This window comes from Dendropsophus ebraccatus, chromosome 9 (assembly GCF_027789765.1).
Source record: "Dendropsophus ebraccatus isolate aDenEbr1 chromosome 9, aDenEbr1.pat, whole genome shotgun sequence".
Classification (NCBI taxonomy): Eukaryota; Metazoa; Chordata; class Amphibia; order Anura; family Hylidae; genus Dendropsophus; species Dendropsophus ebraccatus.
In genome coordinates this window covers 105,550,963-105,570,028 of record NC_091462.1, presented here as the reverse complement: position 1 = coordinate 105,570,028, position 19,066 = coordinate 105,550,963, and the positions used below count along the sequence as shown (strand labels likewise).

Here is a 19,066-nt window from a genome sequence, read left to right as displayed (position 1 = left end):
GGCTATATCCATGTTTTCCAGAACTCCGTAGGGCTGCATCCAACTTCTTCAGCCACCGCTAATCAAATCTCAGGCCCAAACAAGCTCAAGGTTCACTGATCTCTAGTCACTACTTGCTCTCACTGTATAATAATTCCTTTATTTATATAGAATAAACTTGTTCCGTAGCATTGTACAAAGCATGTTATCACTTAAAGCGACTCTTTACACACAATCTCACCCCCCCCCCCCCCCCAAACCACTTGTACCTTTAAATAGCTTAGTAGATAGTTTTTAATCCAAGATCTGTCCTGGGGTCCGTTTGGCAGGTGATGCAGTTATTGTCCTAAAAAACAACTTTTAAACTTACAGCCCTGTGTCAAATTGGTGTGGCCTAGAGTACCCATGCCCTAGGCTTGCACCGCCTCTCCATCCCTCCTCCCCGCCCTCTTCAACATTAGGAATGCCCCCAGGCAGCATTTCTCCTGCTCATCACTTGTTTGAACGCTGCACATGTGCTGGATCATTAAGGCACCTGTGCAGTTTTCAGACAAGTGATGAATAGGAGAAATGCCTGGGGGCATTCCTAATGTTGTAGAGGAAGGGGGGGAGGGATGGAGGGGGGGTGCAAGCCTAGGGCACAGACACTCTAGGCCACACCCATTTGACACAGGGCTGCAAGTTTAAAAGTTGTTTTTTAGTACAATAACAGCATCACCTGCCTGACGGACCCCAGGACTAAAAGCAGCTATCCGAAGGTACAAGTGGTATGGGGGGGACAGATTGTGGGTACAGAGTCGCTTTAAGTCCTTCTCTCCATTGGGGCTGAATTCCACATTTACTTAACTGTGTTTTTGAAATGTGGGAGGAAACCTCCAAAAATAAGGGGGAGAACATTCAAACTCCTTGTAGATATTAGTAGGATATTAGAGTTTGAATGTTCTCCCCCTTATTTAAACCCAGAACCCCAGCAAAACCTCAGTGCTAACCACAGAGCTACCATGGAGCTCCCAGCCTAACAAACACTAACTGAGTGTATGCTTCTCCGCTCAGTATACTATAGCAAGCCTCCTGCCTTTAACCCAAGACCGGCTTCTATACCAGAGTCAGATCTGAACTGATTTTCAACTCTGAATTAAATCCGATGTCCCACTAAAGCAAACTGACCGGAAACAAATTTAGGAAATCCAATCTCTGAGGGGTAGTTTTTAATTCTATAATTTATGTGTAAAGGTCAGTTTTTCTTGAATGTTGAGTTATATCATTCTAGGCCGGCAGTCCCCACCAGAGGAAGTTTACTGTGATGGAACACAATGGCAATTATAAACCGTAATGCAGTAAGCTTCCCCTAGATGGCTAGGGTGATACTACACCAAGCTGGGTCCATTCCACCATGAGCATACGCCTTGTTCCACTAGGCCTACAGGGGGGGGGGTCCATCCATCCACCAACTCTGTTGTAGATGTAGCAGTAGAGGGCACTATAAGTACACTTGGCTAGAAGTGAGCAAACTTCAAGCACATTCAAAGTTTTGTTCAAACCTGAACTCTCAATTTTCTCAGCTTCTGGCAATGCAGGAGTTACACTGAGCTCTGCTAGACTTGATTGCTGCAGCTGAGCAAGTCTTTTTATTGACTTTTTCCTCTGCCTGTCTGCAACCTGGAGGATCGGAGTGCCAGGCCAATGGGGATCCAGACCGGGCTCTTGTTCTCATAAAAGAAAGCTGAGCCAGTCTCTCATGGCTGGCTATTAAGGTTCATACCCTGATCCCAGCTCCCCCTGTCTATTCCTCCTGTCTATATCCCCGTACCTAATTCCTCTGCTCGATTTACCTGTTATCTGACCTCCCGCCTGACCTTTGACTATCCGATTGTTCACCGATTTTGTACTGCGTTGCCTGTTCGGTTTCGACTTTGGCTTGTTTACTCTCTTTTGTGTTTGTTTGTCTGTCTCGTTCTGTGCTACACTTACACCAGAGCAGGGACCACCTTCATGGTTGTCTGCAGCTGCCTAGGGCCGTTTGAGGCAAGTAGGTAGGGACAGTGGGTGAGTTCAGGCCTAGGGCTCACTGTCATGTCTTATCCCTACCTCCCTGTCCTGACAGCAGTCCTAGGGAGCCCTGTATCCTTGTTTTCCAGGCAGCCTTAGGGTTGCATCCAACTTCTTCAGCCACCGTTAATCAAATGCTGAGAGTTTGAGTTCGGATGAACCTAAACATGCTCGAAGTTTTCTCATCTCTACACTTGGCACCTCTTGGTTCTCTGTCCTAAAGCGACTTTAAGGAAACTACAACTATCAGCATGCCTTGATGCTTTAAGTCCTTGGACTCCAACCTGTTATGAAACTCAACTCCACCTTGTATTCAACTGCGCGGCAAAGGAGGAAAGATGACATAGAGGAAAATAAATATTCTCTAATTGATGACACCATGAAATATGAGCTACACCATGTTACTTAACTGAACGTATTAATTTCTTCCTCTCTCCATTATCACATTCCTTGATTTCTTCTAAAGCGGAATAATTTGCTTTGTGTTTCGGGTCCTGTCTGTAAATTAGCAGAACTAATGATTGACAGCGGCTTTTATCTCCAGCTGCCTGCGCGAATCAATCCCTCCATCCAGCGCTAATAGATTGGCGGATTACATCACCGGCATGAAAGTCAATAAAACACAACATAACAGGCCGCGCTTGTACAATGCGCTGATGGTGGATCCTCTAATATTTATGACCGTTAATTGTCTCGCCTTGGATGTGCTGTTATGATTTTTGCATGAATGATGAAATGTCTGCGGTACTGGGTAAGTGTCAGAGGAGAACAATTTACTATAAAGTCTCTTCTATACTTCCCGGTATGCTGGAGGCTCAGGTGGATAGGAAGAGAGAAGCAGGGCTAGGTTCTAGACTAGAGTCAGGGCTTCAACAACTGCTGGGGTTTGGATTAGGTTCTAGACCGAAGGATGAGGCTTTGACTGTGGTTGTAGTGGAGGCTGTACAAACTAGTAGGTTCAGCAGCACCAATAGTCCCTTTAATTCCCTTCCTTGGTTCTCTTCTGGATGCACGCTGGGAAACCCACGATCCCCAGGTGGGTATAACGTGATACTGCAAGTGAAGTCCAACAGCATCCACGGGTATGTTTCCAAAACTTTATTGTCCAAGTCACATAGATACAACGTTTCGTCCTCCACTGAGGTCTTTGTTAAGTATGTGGTTGTAGTGGAGGCCAAGTTCTATACTAGGGCTAGAACTAGGGTTAAGGTTATGACTGGGGTTAGGTTCTAAAATAAGGCCATGGTTTGCTTCTAGCCTAGGGATAGGACTAGAGTTAAAGGGGTTATCCAGCGCTACAAAAACATGGCCACTTTCCCCCTACTGTTGTCTCCAGTTTGGGTGGGGTTTTGAAACTCAGTTCCATTGAAGTAAATTGAGCTTAATTGCAAACCGCACCTGAACTGGAGACAACAGTAGGAGGAAAAGTGGCCATGTTTTTGTAGCGCTGGATAATCCCTTTAAGTTTAGGTTCTAAACTAGTGATGGGGATAAGTTCCATATAAAATAAGGAGCTAGGTTCTAGACAAGGACTGTGGTTATGTTCTAGCCTAAGAATAGAGTTGAGGCTATAGCTGGGGTTGGATTTAGGTTCTAGACTAGTGCTGGGACAATGTTGTGAACTATGGCTAAGGTTGAAGGCTGTGGTTACCTAGTAAGAGGAGTAGGTTCAAGGCTAAGACTAGTATTACTATTGGAGTTAGTTTCTACACTTGGACTGTGGCTTTGACTAGTATTGAGATTTTGATGGGACCAGGCTAGGGCTGGGCTTAGGTTGTAGACTGATGTTAGACTATGACTGAAGCAAAATTATGGAATAGGGCTGAGACAATGACGGGTTAAGACTGTGGGGCTAATTTGCATTTTTATGCTTATTTAGTGGTAGAGGCGTAATTAGCTCATGAGAATGATTGGAGCAGAGGATGATGAGTTGTGAAGTGGGAGGAGATAGAACACTCAGTAATTAATCAAATTATGGGAGTGATAGGAGCAGAGAATAATCAATTGTGAAGTGGGAGGAGGTAGAACACTGTAACCAATCAAATTATATGAATGATAGGAGCAGAGGATGATGAGTTGTGAAGTGGGAGGAGGTAGAACACTGTAACCAATCAAATTATGGGAATGATTGGAGCAGAGGATGATGAATTCTGAAGTGGGAGGAGGTAGAACACTGTAACCAATCAAATTATGGGAATGATTGGAGCAGAGGATGATGAATTCTGAAGTGGGAGGAGATAGAACACTGTAACCAATCAAATTATGGCAATGATTGGAGCAGAGGATGATTAATTGTTAAGTGGGAGGAGATAGAACACTCAGAGACCAAGTAGATGGCCATAATAATGACAGCAGCAGGAGAGAGGAGTGTGTTGTCCTTGTGGGAGGCAGTGACTGTATTAGTGTGGTCAGGGTAATGGAGTGGGAGGTCATACACTAAGAATTAGCAGCTACCCAGTCAGTACTGATTACTACCCAGATTTTCTAGATAAATAATCGGTTGTACTGTCCCTATAGAGCTATATACTAGTAGACCATTTGGAAAAAAGAGTATTCTTTATATATATATATATATATATATATATTTATTTATACATACATGTACTCATTTTTCATTCTTGTGTGATAAAGTTGAGCTGACTGATTCTCCTGCAGCTGCACAGTGAACGTGTAAACCTTCCCAGGTCGGCAGGGGGTATTTTTGCACTTGTAAAGAGAAGGAGCATTGCCAGTTATATTCATATATGAGCAAAAGAATTGCATATATGAAAGCCTAAGTGAAATGGAGCCTGATAAAGAGATTCACCTCTCCATTCAGAGGTTTCCGGGTTTTGGCTAACAAGCCGAACAGCTGTAACACTAAATCCCTTCATGGTATAATAGAAATATATACCCCGGCTCTCCTCCTCCTCTTCCTCCCTCCCAGCAAACACATTAGCGTTATTTATTCTAAGGAAAGACAAGAAACCCGAACGTCTTCTCAGATTCCTGCCCAACTCTCTTTGTAATAGGGTTACAGTACTTTATTCTGTAGCTGCTGTGCCAGGGGGATTTGACATTGTGTACAACGTGTAACAGAAAAGAAAATTAAGGGGGGGGGGGGGGGGGGCTAAAAAAAAAAATTAAAGGAATTAAAAAAATTTAAAAAAATCCCAATTAACTAAGAAGCGTGTAGTCATGTTTTTAATTGTCTCGCCAAAAAAGAAGGGAAAAAAAAAAACCGAGGCGAGATGTTTTAAGCACCCTCCATTTCACGCATAATTTATGCAAATCAAATATTAATTTATGTAGATTAAAATGACATTCTCACCACATTTCTCGGCTCCCGTACAGACTATGAATAGCGGAGGACGCTCAGTCTTTTAAAGCCGATGGAGTGAATTTGTCTTCCTGTGTCTGTCTGCACAATTAAATTATCGACTCCCAAGGCTAGGATACCATACCAGGCTATTAAACCGACTTGTATCGCAGTTAGCTAATATGATTACTAAGGATTTATGGTTCAGTCCGACTATATTTCTAATTTGCCTGAAACAGAGATATAGGACATTGAGGAAATGGGGCTCTTACCAGCCCAGAGACTGGGAGGCATCCTGTCGGCTAATGACTAGAAGGATGTTTTAAGGGGTTAAAAAAAAATACTAAAGGAGTCAGAGGCAGAAGGAGGGGCAGACAACAAGCAACCATACTTTTTAATCAAGATCGGGTCCTCCTATAAGCCTGATATAGAAATACTTGGATGACTGGCATAGGTAATTGCAGGAGCAGACACAAATTATCATGTTCCACCATGGCGCTCAATCAGTAAACAGATTATATACCACATCAGGTTGGCCCCATTCCTCATGGTAATGAACCTGCCCACAGATACCCAACACAAGGGCAGCAATTAGGCGAGGATGGCGCTGGCCTAAGAAGAAAGTCAGAAGAGGAGGAGTAAAGTGTAAATGATAAAAGTAAAGTCACACCAAGAGAAGTAAAGTCTAAGCAAGAAGAATACAGTGTAGAGAACAGGCATGCTTAAAAAAAAAAAAAAGTCTAAAAAGAGGAGTAATGTGTTAAAGGGAACCATTCACCCCGTGGCCCCCGGCAGAAACTGACATACAGTGACATAAAGGTCAATATACTTACCACATCGCTCCCGGTCCTGTCCCGAATCCCGTTGTTGACACGGAGAAATTGGCGATTCTTCTTCTCGCGCCCATTATGGTAATGAGCGCCGCCGGGTCCGAAGTCCAGCCTTCTCCCCGCCTCCGACTCTTGATTGACGCCGGGTCCTCTTCCTCCTCGTCTTCTTTCTTCTCGCCGGATCCCGCGCAGGCGCCGTGACAGTCGTTTTCGGCGCATGCGCAGTTCACAATTGAAGCCGCTCCGCAGCTTCACTGTTTACTGCGCGTGCGCCGATTGCCTCGAACACGTATCCTGTTTACCGCGCAGGCGCAGAGAGGTGGTGAGACCATTGCAACGGCGCCTGCGCGGGAATTCGTCAGAAGACTGAAGACGTCAATCAAGTTCCAGGAGGCGTGGATGGGCGGCGACGAGAAGAGGACCTCATGAATAAGTTGGACTCGTCCGTCGTTTCCTATGGATGTTGGACTCATCTCAGCTCATTACCATAATGGGCGGGAGAAGAAGAATCGGCGATTTCTCCGTGTCAACAACGGGATCCGGGACGGGACCGGGAGCGATGTGGTAAGTATATTGACCTTTATGTCACTGTATGTCAGTTTCTGCCGGGGGCCACGGGGTGAATGGTTCCCTTTAACAATAATAATATTACAAGAAGGGTAAAGTCCAACAGGTGTAAAGCTGGCCATACATCTTCAATAATTGATGGCCGAATGATCGTCCGGCTGTCAGTTGTGTCTCCCGCCCACCCCCCACCCTTCCCATACAGACGAACGTTCAACATGGCTAAGTGTTCTTGTGTTTTCTATCAGGAGGGGTAAGCTGCGGCCAGAAAGCTCTCGCTCTTCCAGAACAAAGGGATCAGGCAGTCATTTTCCATCACCTCCGACCCCTGTCTCAACAGATATCATCTGTCAGTGGTTATTCAGGGGAACCCCATACACCTAAAGGCCCTATTCCACGGAATGATTATGGTTTATAAACTCGCTCCAGCGACCGCTCGTTAACGATAATCGCTTCGCGGAATTGGTGTAAACGAGTGAATGACAAAGGCAAAATCGTTATATTGTCGTTCAAAATTGTTTTTCAGCATGTCGAAAAAAAATCGTTGGTCTTTGAAAGATAAAAAAAAAGTAGGTGTGTCGTATGGTCATGATCACCCCGGCGAACGTTTTGAAGACCATGTAACGATCGCAAAATAATCGTTACGCTACATATATTGTTCCCGTTCCCACGTGTGTTATGTTATCGTTTGCAAAAAGAATCAGTTAGTGATCGTTAACGAGCGGTCGTTGGAGCGTGTTTATGAACGATAATCGTTCCTTGGAATAGGGCCTTAAGGGCCCTAGTACACCAACAGATTAGCTGACAGATTTTTGCAACCAAAGCCAGGAATGGACTATAAACAGAGAACAGGTGATAAAGGGAAGACTTAGAGTTCTCCTCTTTTCAAATCCATTCCTGGCTTTGGCAGTAAAAATCTGTCAGATAATCTGTTGGTGTAATAGGGCCCTTAGATTGATGGTCGGACCCACCGCCAAAAGTATAAGGTGTATGGGGAACTTTAATGCTGTGTTTACACGGAACGAGTATCGTTCGAATTTGCACGATAACGATCGAATTCGAACAATAATCGTACATGTAAACGCAGCGAACGATCAAACGACGAGCGAGAAATCGTTCATTTTGATCTTACAACATGTTCTTAAATCGTCATTCACAAAAAAAAATTGGCAGATCGTTCTGTGTAAACAGTCGTTCACCGATTTAACCTATGTGCGAGATAGACTTAAGCGATTTTCGATATATCGTTCCGTCTAAACGCTGATCGTTATAAAAAAAAAGTTTACTTCGAAATCGTTAATCGGACGATCGGGCGAATTATCGCTCAGTGTAAACGCAGCATAAGTATATACAATTAGAGTAAACAAGGTAAATAATAAGAGTAAAGTCCAAACAAGAGGAGTATACACAGAGAGATTATTTGACAGATTATCTGCCAAAGATTTGAAGCCAAAGCCAGGAATAGATTTGAAAAGAGGAGAAATCTCAGTCTTACCTTTATGACCTGATCTCTGTCTATAGTCTGTCTGGCTTTGGCTTCAAATGTTTGGCAGATAATCTGTCAGATAATCTTTCCGTGTAAATGGACCCTAATGGTACTTTTACATGGAGCGATAATTCGCCCGATGGCACGATTAACGATTTTGAATGAACAATGTTTTTTTTAATAACGATCAGCGCTTAGACGGAACGATACATTGTACGGAAAAATCGTTATGCGATCATTTTGCGATCGCTTAAGCCTATCTCACACATAGGTGAAATCGTTGAAAGAATGTTCACACGGAACAATCTGCGAATTTTTTGTGAACGACCAACGATAATTTGAGAACATGTTGAAAGATCATAATGAACAATTTCTCTCTCGCCGTTTGATCGTTCGCTGCCTTTACACGTACGAGTATCGTTCGAATTCAATCGTTATCGTGCAAAAATGAACGATATATCGTTCCGTGTAAAAGGACCATAAGGCAAAAAGCAAAAGGAGCAAAGTGAAAACAGGTGGAGTAAGGTGAAAACAAGAAGAGTATAGTAAAAGCAAGGAGTAAAGTAAAAGCTAAAGGAGTGAAGTGAAAACGAGGAGTGAAGTGAAAACAAGAAGAGTAAAGTAAAAGCAAGAGGAGTAAAGTTAAAACGAGGAATAAAGTGAAAACAAGAAGAGTAAAGTAAAAGCAAGAGGAGTAAAGTGAAAACGAGGAGTAAAGTAAAAGCAAGGAGTAAAGTGAAAACGAGGAGTAAAGTGAAAACGAGGAGTAAAGTGAAAACGAGGAGTAAAGTAAAAGCAAGGAGTAAAGTGAAAACGAGGAGTAAAGTGAAAGCAAGAGGAGTAAAGTGAAAACGAGGAATAAAGTGAAAACAAGAGGAGTAAAGTAAAAGCTAAAGGAGTAAAGTGAAAACGAGGAGTAAAGTGAAAGCAAGAGGAGTAAAGTGAAAGCAAGAGGAGTAAAGTTAAAACGAGGAGTAAAGTGAAAACAAGAAGAGTAAAGTAAAAGCAAGAGGAGTAAAGTGAAAGCAAGAGGAGTAAAGTGAAAATAAGAGGAGTAAAGTGAAAATAAGAGGAGTAAAGTGAAAATAGGAGGAGTAAAGTGAAAATAAGAGGAGTAAAGTGAAAATAAGAGGAGTAAAGTGAAAATAAGAGGAGTAAAGTGAAAATAGGAGGAGTAAAGTGAAAACAAGAGGAGTAAAGTAAAGTAAGGTGTGAGAGTAAGGTGTAAACAAGAGGTGTAAACAAGTGTAATACAGTCTAACCATGAAGATTGAAGTGTAAAGTCTAATTGACTAAAGCCTCACATGGTAATTACTGTATATTGATTTTGTGGTTCATTCCTTTAAAAAGGGAAAATACACTTGATGCAGAAATACTCAAGCTCGCAAGCCCACGTCAAGGGTCCTCATTCTCTTGCGAGACCCTAACTAAACTAAAAACACAACTAACTATAACAGCAGAAAAATAGAACAGAAATTATGTCAAGATGCACCTAGTTATGGGCATGAATTGCATCCATCTGCCAAGGTACTGCACCAGCAGAGCTTAAAAAAAAATCTGCATAAAGCTCCCGAAATATGAGTGCCTCTGATCCGGGTCTTCCATGTAGGTTTTGGTCCACAGGAATGGTAGATGTTGACACGAACTGATCCACCTCAATTTCAAGCACAGACTCATGGATCCTGAGAAAGTTGTGTAAGATGACGCACGCTTGGATAACCAGCTTGACATTCTCAGGTTTCAGTTGAAGAGGGGTTTGGAATACTCGCCATTTGCTACTTAGTATTCCAAAGGCGCACTCCACATACCGCCTAGCACGCGTAAGTCGGTAGTTAAAGATGCGCCGTCGTTCATCTAAACCACGGCGAGGAAATGGCCGTAACACATGGGGGGCTAGTGCAAAACCTTCGTCCGCCACAATAACAAATGGTGCAGGGGGTCCAGATGAACCAGGTAGTTGACGGGGTTCTGGTATTCCCAGTTGATTAGACCTGAGCCGGTCACCCAATCTGGAAGCTCGGAATATGCCGGCATCAGATGAGCTCCCATAGGCCCCAATATCGACAATTATAAACCGATAGTCACTGTCAGCCAAGGCCAACAGGACTACCGAGAAAAACTGCTTATAATTGTAATATTGTGACCCTGAGTGGGGTGGCTTTTTGACACGTATATGTTTGCCATCTAGCGCCCCCAGACAGTTGGGAAACTGTGCGGAATTATAGAAGCCATCGGCAATACGAAGCCAGTCTTCAGCCTTGGGCTGTGGCATCACTATCTCCCTCAGTTGCTGCCAAATCAGTTCGCAGGTTGAAGCAATTATTGTGGATATGGTGGAGGACCCCAAAAGAAACTCAAAATGCAAGGATGCATATGAGTTTCCAGATGCCAGAAATCTGTTTAAAAAAAAAAAAAACATACATTAGTATTGAAAATAGTTGCAAAGCAAAGATGACTATTCAATGTTTTGAATGACATTGAGACCATAGGCTCAGCCTATACAACCTGTAGCAGGATAATGATGAAAATACACACGGGACAAAATTGATTTTACCTTAGGGTGACCATCAGCCTTTCCTCAGGTGAAATGCACCTCCTCATGTCAGTGTCCTGGTGGGTAAGTCCTATTCGGAGGTGTGTCAGGAGATGATCATAGCTGCTGATAGACATCCGGCAGAAGTTGAAGAATTTTTCTGGGTACCGCCTTAGATCAGTGTATAGGGTGTGGAAATGCCCCTTTCTATACCTTTGGGAGACAATAGGATGCACCCAGTATCTCCTCCGCCTCTTTGGGTGTTCTTCCAACATAGGTTGCTGTCCGAACCGCCAGGAGACAAGCCAATCAAGGAGAACATGATCTACAGGTCTAAAAGGCATCCTTTCAGCAAAAAAAACAATCGGAAACTAGAGCTAGATCAGCCAAATATCTAAAACAGCCCTTCTCACATCCAAAGATGAAAAGAAAATGGCTACTGAGAGATCATGTGACTTTTTCAAGGGGAGGGAATTATTGGTGACATCATTTGGTGTCTTTTTTAATTCTCCTGATCAGGAAATCCTGAAGGCTTTTCCTGATGGTTTCCTGATGGTTTCCTGAAGGTCAAAACGGATGACTGTCAGGAAATCCTGAAGGTTTCCTGATACTTTCCTGATGCCTTTTTTGCCCTCCTGATCAGGATTTCCTGACAGGAAAAACTGACACTGACGTGTGAATGGGGCCTTAGATGGATGTTCAGATACATCCGGCGTTGGATGGGCACAGCTGCTATGCCTGGACCATCTACACCCAGAGACAGTTTTCATATACAGTTAGAATCAGAAAGAGAAGCTTATACAGTGTTTGGCTATGCACACACGTATCTTTTCGTAAAAGTATGGCCGTCGTTGCAATTGGTCCAGGTCTCAGTATTCAGACCTGTACTGAGTGGGAGAGAACTCACTGCATCACAGTCTACTCCCGATCTGTGTTAGAAAAAAAAAGAATCTGGTACATAATGGAAGTCTATGGAGCCCGACTTTTTTTTTTTCTTACACAGAGCGGAGAGAGGATGCGCTACAGCACAGTCCTCTCCTCGCTTGTTCTCCTGATTAGTACAGGTCTGTACACTCAGATCCTTCTAAACTTTTGACATGTCTCAATGGCATAAAAAAAAGCAAAAATTGGTAGCCCTCTATACAGTAAGCACTTGCACCTGTAGGTTGCTGTTGCACTTTCTGTGCTATATGCCTGTACGTTTTTACAAATTACAGGTACACTCAGCATCATGCAACATGCCTTTATTACATGGGGCGGTATCTGCCCAATACGGCCTGACTCAGCAGATAATTTACATCTACACGGAACGATTATCGTGCGAATTCGCACGATAACGATCTAATTTAAATGATAATCATACGTGTAAACGCAGCGAGCGATCAAACGACGAGCGAGAAATCATTCATTTTGATCTTTCAACATGTTCTCAAATCGTCGTTGATCGTTGGCAAAAAATTCGCAGATCGTTCCGTGTGAACAGTCGTTCGCCGATTTAACCAATGTGTGAGATAGGCTTTAAGCGATCTCACAACGATCGCAAAACGAATTTCCGTACGATATATCGTACCGTCTAAACGCTGATCTTTATGAAAAAAAACGTTACTTCGACATTGTTAATCGTACAATCGGGCGAATTATCGTTCTGTGTAAACGCAGCATAACAGGGCCCCTATGATGCCCCCTTTGATAAATCTGACACTATAGACGTCATTGTCAGTAATATTACGAGGCTTTTCCTACCCTGGGATCTGTATAGAACAGAATTGTGATTTTTTTTTTTCTCATTTTCAGCTTTGGGTTATCATCTATTACAAGTGATAATTATTTGTAATTTTGGTTGGTGACACATTGTTATTCTACTTGATTTTAAAAATTTTCTGGTACCCAGTAGAAGTTATTTACCACATAGAGTAGGGACCTTTGGCTGAATTCAGGGGTAAGCCATAAAGCCGGCAAAACACATTAAAAAACTTTTGCTTGAGTGTGCATGTTTTAGGAAGAGGGAAGTAACACTTATGGTGTTACTTATGATCTCCCATGAGACATAAGGATCAATCATGTTAGGATTCAGCATGAATGGATCTCCTTTCCCCCCAACATCTGCCAATGGAGGAGTTGGACATTTTAGTTGACCGATCCTGATTAACTTGGTAGGTTCGAATGAATATCAACAAAGGTGTACTGTCATCTTCAGATGACCATGAACATGACATAATTGTCAAATAAAAGTATTGATTTCTATTTGCTCTCCTGATAGTTGATGCTTTGGTCATCTGTTCACACTCCTGCTTTTTCTTCTTACTATTACGATTACGATTCGGCCGATTATCACTTTGTGTAATAAATACATTGATCAGCCGATGATGATTGGCTGATCGTTGATATTGGTTTAAACCTATAATTGTCGGGCGACGTCCGCGCATCGCTACGTGTAATAGCGGTGAGCGGCCGGCAGCTGAGGATATACATTACCTATCCAGGCTGCAGGGCTCCTTTTGCGGTCTTCTTCTCCCCGGGTCCCACGCGCTCCAGCTTCAGAGCGGCCTGTCTCAGCTGACCGCCGCTCAGCCAATCACATGCCGGGACCGTCGCGGCCAGTGATTGGCTGAGCGGCCTGTCAGCTGAGACAGGCCGCTCTGAAGCTGGAGCGCGTGGGACCCGGTGAGAAGACCGCAAGAGGAGCCCTGCAGCCTGGACAGGTAATGTTTACAGTAAAAGCAAGGGCTGCAAGGACATCGGTAACGATGTCCCTGCAGTCCTTGTTAAACGATAATCGGGCCGTGTAATAGGCCCCGTAAACAAGCGCCGATCTAGCAGATAGGCACTTGTTTAGTTATTATCGGGCCTTCATCGGCTCGTGTAATAGTACCCTTAGTGTGCTTATCTTCTGGCAGCTTCTCACCTGCTGAGCTGGCTTCTTGGGGGATTGGGCTCCCTCTAGTGGTAGGTGTATGCCTGTTCACCTGTACATACCTGTTTGTAGACTTGGCACAAGTTCTAGTGAATTCTAGGCTGATCACCTCCAGACCCCTGTGCTCAGTTGTTGGTGTGTTTCAGTCAGCAAACTAGGTCTGTGCTCTCTGGTTATCCACCACTTCCTCACTTCCCTGCAACCTTCTAGCCATTTGGATCTTGTTTGATTTCTAGTTCTCTACTCAGCTCCAGTCTAAACAACATCTTCCCATTGTGTTTTTAAGTTCAACCACAGAAGAAGAGCATTTAGTCCTTGGCTCCAGTTCGCCTTCTGTTCCTTCAGTCGGTGGTCACCGGGGACCTTCCCTGAGGGTAGCGACCTGGGAGTTTCCCGCAGCGAAGCCCATCCTGCCTTGCAATGGACTCTGGGAAAAACCAGAGGCTCCTTAAGACTCCACCCCTTGGGGAAGGTACATTAGCACTCCTCGGTGATCCAGAGGATCCATCTCCTCATACTTGGTCCATCCATTACAATCAGTAAGTAAAAATCGGAAATGGCCAGTCTTTATCCCAACCAACATCATCTGTCAGAGTCAGGAGGCTACAAAACACACTAGATGGTTGACTGGTCCCAATTTAGCCGTCAGGTTCTGACGTCTAAATGTATGAAAGCCCATGGTCCAAGAATAAAAGTTCCAGTTCCCTTCCCATAGTCAATCGTAGCTTCTGTTAATCCTGTTTACAATTTGCATGTGAATTTTGAACCTTTCCGTGACCTCTCTCCTTTACAGGAACCATGACATTGTTCACCAAGGGGTGAAGTAGCACTTAATAGGAAGCTGGCAATGGTCTTTCGAAGGGTGTGAAAAGAGGTGAACACTTCCCCCTGTGCTGGTCAGGCCACAATCTCTCCACCTTATATATACACAGTATACCAGTTGGGGATTCGGAGGACAGGGTTGAAGAGTCGGATATCCCTGTAACTATCAGACGCCTCAGGAATACAATTTTATTGTTTACCAAGCAGAAGCAGCAAACACCATCATGCAGGCAGGAAATAGTAGGCTCTCTGGTATTATTGGCAAAGAGCAATGACTTCCTTAATTGGATTCTCATGTGCGTACAATGGAAAGATGACGTTAGTTAAATACTTTGCAGAAATGGAGGTTTGTTAAGCTGTATACTCTTCAAGTGCGGCCCCTCTGGGATCTCCAGGCCGTCTACTCAATGACTAGCGAGCAGAGTGGATGCATCCGTTTCTGCGCTCTCCCACCGGAGGAGATGGTGATTAATATTAAGGTAATTGCGCTGCCATTGTTCACAAACACAGAAGATGCCAGTTCTACTGCAATTAGATTCACTCCGGATAATCGGATTACATTGTGATTGATACACTACCGGTTCAGTCACAAGATGTTATTATCTGCTGTTTGTGTAGCTGCAACATCAGCTGCAATAGTGGACAGGAAAGGCACTAGCTCATAGAGGTGGCCCCCCATGACTGCTGTGGATTGGCCTAGGACATGATGGATCCACCCACCCAACATTGGTGGGAAAAAGGAAATTGAAGGTTACACCACCATCTTCATTCATGAAGATTGAACAAGTAACAGACCCCAAGGTCCTAGATGTGGTCATGGGCGTATATTCCAAAGAAGCAGATCATGTAGCTGCTATAGGATCCTTTGCTATTGGGAAGGAGATGCTGTATGGGCCTCTCATCTTCAGAGGATTTGCATTGCTGGCAAAAAAATTGAGGGTAGAGAGGAAAACAAAGCCCAGGGTGGAGAAACCAAGCATCAACATGGGTAACCCTACCACCTTAATTATGTATGGTGACTCAAACCATCACCAGCAAAGGGCACCATTGTTTATGATTCTACATTTTAGCACAATCTCAATTTTTTAGGTGACCATGTCCTAAATACTCAACCAAAAAGCTGTTCAGCCTGATCACATGCTTCCTTGGTTCAGGTCAACATGGGAGAAAGGAGAATAAACCACCACTAGAATCTTCATTTGCATCTAGCCCAACCTCCTTTGTTGGATTTATGGTTGGTACCCTTACTGGTCATCCCTAGTAATTCTGTCCATCTTTGGCCATCTTCTAAGTATTGAGTTAGGATCCTTACCTTGACATCTGTACTTACATCCACATCTCAGGCTGATATTTTCTGCAGGCCACCTGCCACCAAATAGTAATGACTATGGTGGCAAGAATTGAGGATATGACTGGAAAACTCCATCCCACTACAAGAAGGCCACGATTTAAGAATGGGAGGGTTTTTTAGACTTCCCACCCTACATAGCTCCAAACTGATTATGGCAACAGAGGTTCCACTACTATGGTATGGTTTATGTCTTCCCCTAAGGGAGTAGAAGTGAAGGTGAATGTCCAAACATAAACACAATAATGGCCATGAAGATCCAGCAGAAGACAATCCCATGTGGAGGGTACTTTGGACACAATAATTTGGCTATATCTGAATAGATGAAGAGTGAGTCATGTTCCTTGACTGATTTAATAAATCACAATTAAACACTGGGAGCCAAAGGTGCAACATAAAGCTTCTGGACCTCGATGAAAAATCTATTACAGGTCCTCCAAATATTATATGGTGTCTGTATAATGGCATTAGGACCAGTTTGTTGCTGTAGTAGCTCCCACTCTAGCCATGCCCTTGCTGGGCACCATTGTCTCGATTTTGTTGTGTTATCTTAAAGGGAATCTGTCACTTGGTTTATGTCGCCTTAAATGAGGGCAGAATAAACTAGTGATAGACATGCTGAATAGATTGATGTATTACCTGCATCATTCTTTTCAGCCGTTCTCCTAATATGCAGGAGAATAGGATTCTTGCCACACCCCTGCCCCCGCCCTCCAACTGCTGATTGACAGTTGACTCCCTATACACAGCATGGATAGATAACTGTTAATCAGCATCCTGGTGGGCAGAGATTCCTGCTTCTGATGAATATCCAGGACTACTGAGCTCAAGCACATAATAGAGAGGACTACTTATTGCCCATGTTATTGAGGAGGAGATCTTTGGATCAGCTGCACAGAACAATGTGATACATCATTCTGTTCAGCTACTCTGTCACTAGGTTATACTACCCTGGGAGAGGACAGTATAAACCTGCTGACAGAGTCTCTTTAAGAAGCGGCCCCCTGAAACGCATTACATCCAAGATAAACCAAAGATTGTTGTTGATGATTGTTGTATTACCAGGATCATCCTAACCTTCCTAGTAAGAATTCCAGGAAACTCCAGACTTTCTTTCTTCCTTTCGGTGTATGTCAGGTGACAGTCTGACAATGACAACATTTACTTTCACATTCTAATTATTGTCATGAAAATGTCATGATGAGTAATAACACATATACATCTGTCTCATAGGTGATTGTTCAATTACATGCTATAATGTACGTTTGAAAGGAAAACGAAAGAGATTCCAGATAGAGTCATGGAAACTGTGATCAGGAAAGTGTACAACAACGTGCAGTAACACCCTCTAAGTCATAACATGTTTACTGTGAACATCTGGCTATTACTTAAAGGGATTGTCTGGCGGGATCATTTTATTTTTAAATGGCTGGGAGGAAATAAAAATGAATGCATAATGCATCTCCCTGATCCCCCACCACTGGCACGGTCTCCACTGTCCTTCACTTCCTGCTCTCACAGGAAACGCCTGCTCATTGGCTCCAGCGATTGGCTACGTGGTCATGTGTGTCCAGAGGGCACCAGGAAGTGGAGACCTGGTAAGTATCGGAATAATATTAGCAGGGATTGGGAGGGGAGTAGTGTATTTTCTTTTATACATTTGACCCTTCCTAAAAATAAAAAATTTACTTTGATGTGGATTTGACAAGGATTTTTGATGAGGATTTCCTTGTCAAATCTGCATACAATTTTACTCATCAATTGAATATACCATATGGGCGGGAGACATGAGAAAATGATTCAAAGAACACCAAAAAGGGAATCCCAGTGGGTAATGCTCCGTCTCCTCAGGCCCTGCTGCCATTTTACCATGTAATGTTCTCTTAAAGCAGGGACGGGGAAGCCGCCCTCCAGTTACAATTTGCATCATGCCTGGAAAACCAAAAACTGTACTCACTTGTTTCAGCAAATAGAGTGGTGGCATGCATGATGCCTCTAATGTGAGGCAGGGGTCTCTATTGTCAGGGTTGCAGGTGTCCCCCTGCTATCAGCTACATATTCCCTATCCTGTAGGTAGGGGATCATTTTGTCACAAGGGAATACCCCTTCAAGTACTAATTTAAAAAAAAAGGATTTTCTGCTGCTCTGGACAGTTCCTGACATGGACAGAGGTGGCAGCAGAGAGCACTGTGTCAGACTGGAAAGAATACACTACTTCCTGCAGAACATACAGCAGCTTATAAGTACTGGAAGACTGGAAATTGTTAAACAAAAGTACATTACAAATCTATATAGCTTTAATTTCTTATTTATCTCACTGATGAAAAATCTCCAACTTCCCTACAGTCATACAATTCAGTTCCAGCTGCCACCACTAGGGGAGCTGAGGAACTGACAGTATACTGTTTTAATAAAGGGTAACTATTAGACAAATCTAACCTGCCGATAGCCCCCTATTGTGTACGGGGCGCCAAGGAGGAAGCTATGTCTCTTACCTTCCTCCTCGGCGCCATTCCTGTGCCGTCAGCAGTGTATTCCTTAGTCCAGACCACCCTGTAGGAGCCAGGGGCGGATTAACTTTACCATAGGCCCCGGGCTGTTCAGTAGGCCTGGGCCCCCCACCCCACTGTAACTATGGTAGCACAAGAGTAGTGTTCATAGAACAGGATGAATAATGTCATGATGCCCTGATTTGTGCATAATCGAGGTAAAAAGTCAGCAATTTTTTCCATATCATGGCAGAACTGTGACCATGGGCCCCCCAGGAGCTCAGGCCCCCGGGCTACCGCCCAAAACGGACCTATTATAATCCGCAACTGGTAGGAGCACTGCCCCATCGTCAGCCTGCTCCTTCTAACGATAATCAATGGAGCGGGCAGACTGAGGATTATGCTGCTAACTGCATGGGACTGGCGCCGAGGATGAAGGTAAGACACATACCTTCCTCCTCAGCTTTCCGGGGGCTATAGGGGGCTATCAGCAGGTTAGATTTGTCTAACCTGCTGATAGTCTCCCTTTAATGGATAAAATGAATGAAAAGGATGCGATAAACTCCTCGGCTCCCCTGGTGGTGAAACCAGGTAGTTACAATGTTATGGCTGTATCTGTGCCGAATCAGAAAAACGGAGCTACAATTGCTATAATGATATACTAAGGAATGAATGGGAGTCTTGGACCTGCTTAGATTACAATCGAGCTCAAGGGTGAACAGTGATTTCTTGCAATCTATCCTGAGCGCAGATA

The 19,066-nt window shown here is 43.7% G+C and overlaps 1 protein-coding gene and 1 long non-coding RNA gene across 3 annotated transcripts in view; one reads left to right on the top strand and one right to left on the bottom strand.

Moving 5' to 3' along the window:
* LOC138801405 (uncharacterized) overlaps nt 1-19,066 on the top strand; it is a 59,984-nt gene that overhangs the window by 19,793 nt on the left and 21,125 nt on the right. The window contains exon 5 of one of the 2 annotated variants that reach the window (XR_011364612.1): nt 13,940-14,323. The exons of the other annotated variant lie outside the window; for it this stretch is intronic. This is a non-coding gene — a long non-coding RNA (uncharacterized lncRNA). Of the gene's footprint in view, nt 1-13,939; nt 14,324-19,066 lie in introns of those variants that run through there. 2 annotated transcript variants of the gene reach the window in all.
* LOC138801033 (uncharacterized) lies at nt 9,699-11,083 on the bottom strand. Its single transcript, XM_069983430.1, has 2 exons — nt 10,761-11,083; nt 9,699-10,602 (listed from the first exon to the last, which is right to left on the bottom strand). The coding sequence occupies exons 1-2, from the start codon at nt 11,081-11,083 to the stop codon at nt 9,699-9,701; spliced, it is 1,227 nt and encodes a 408-aa protein (XP_069839531.1).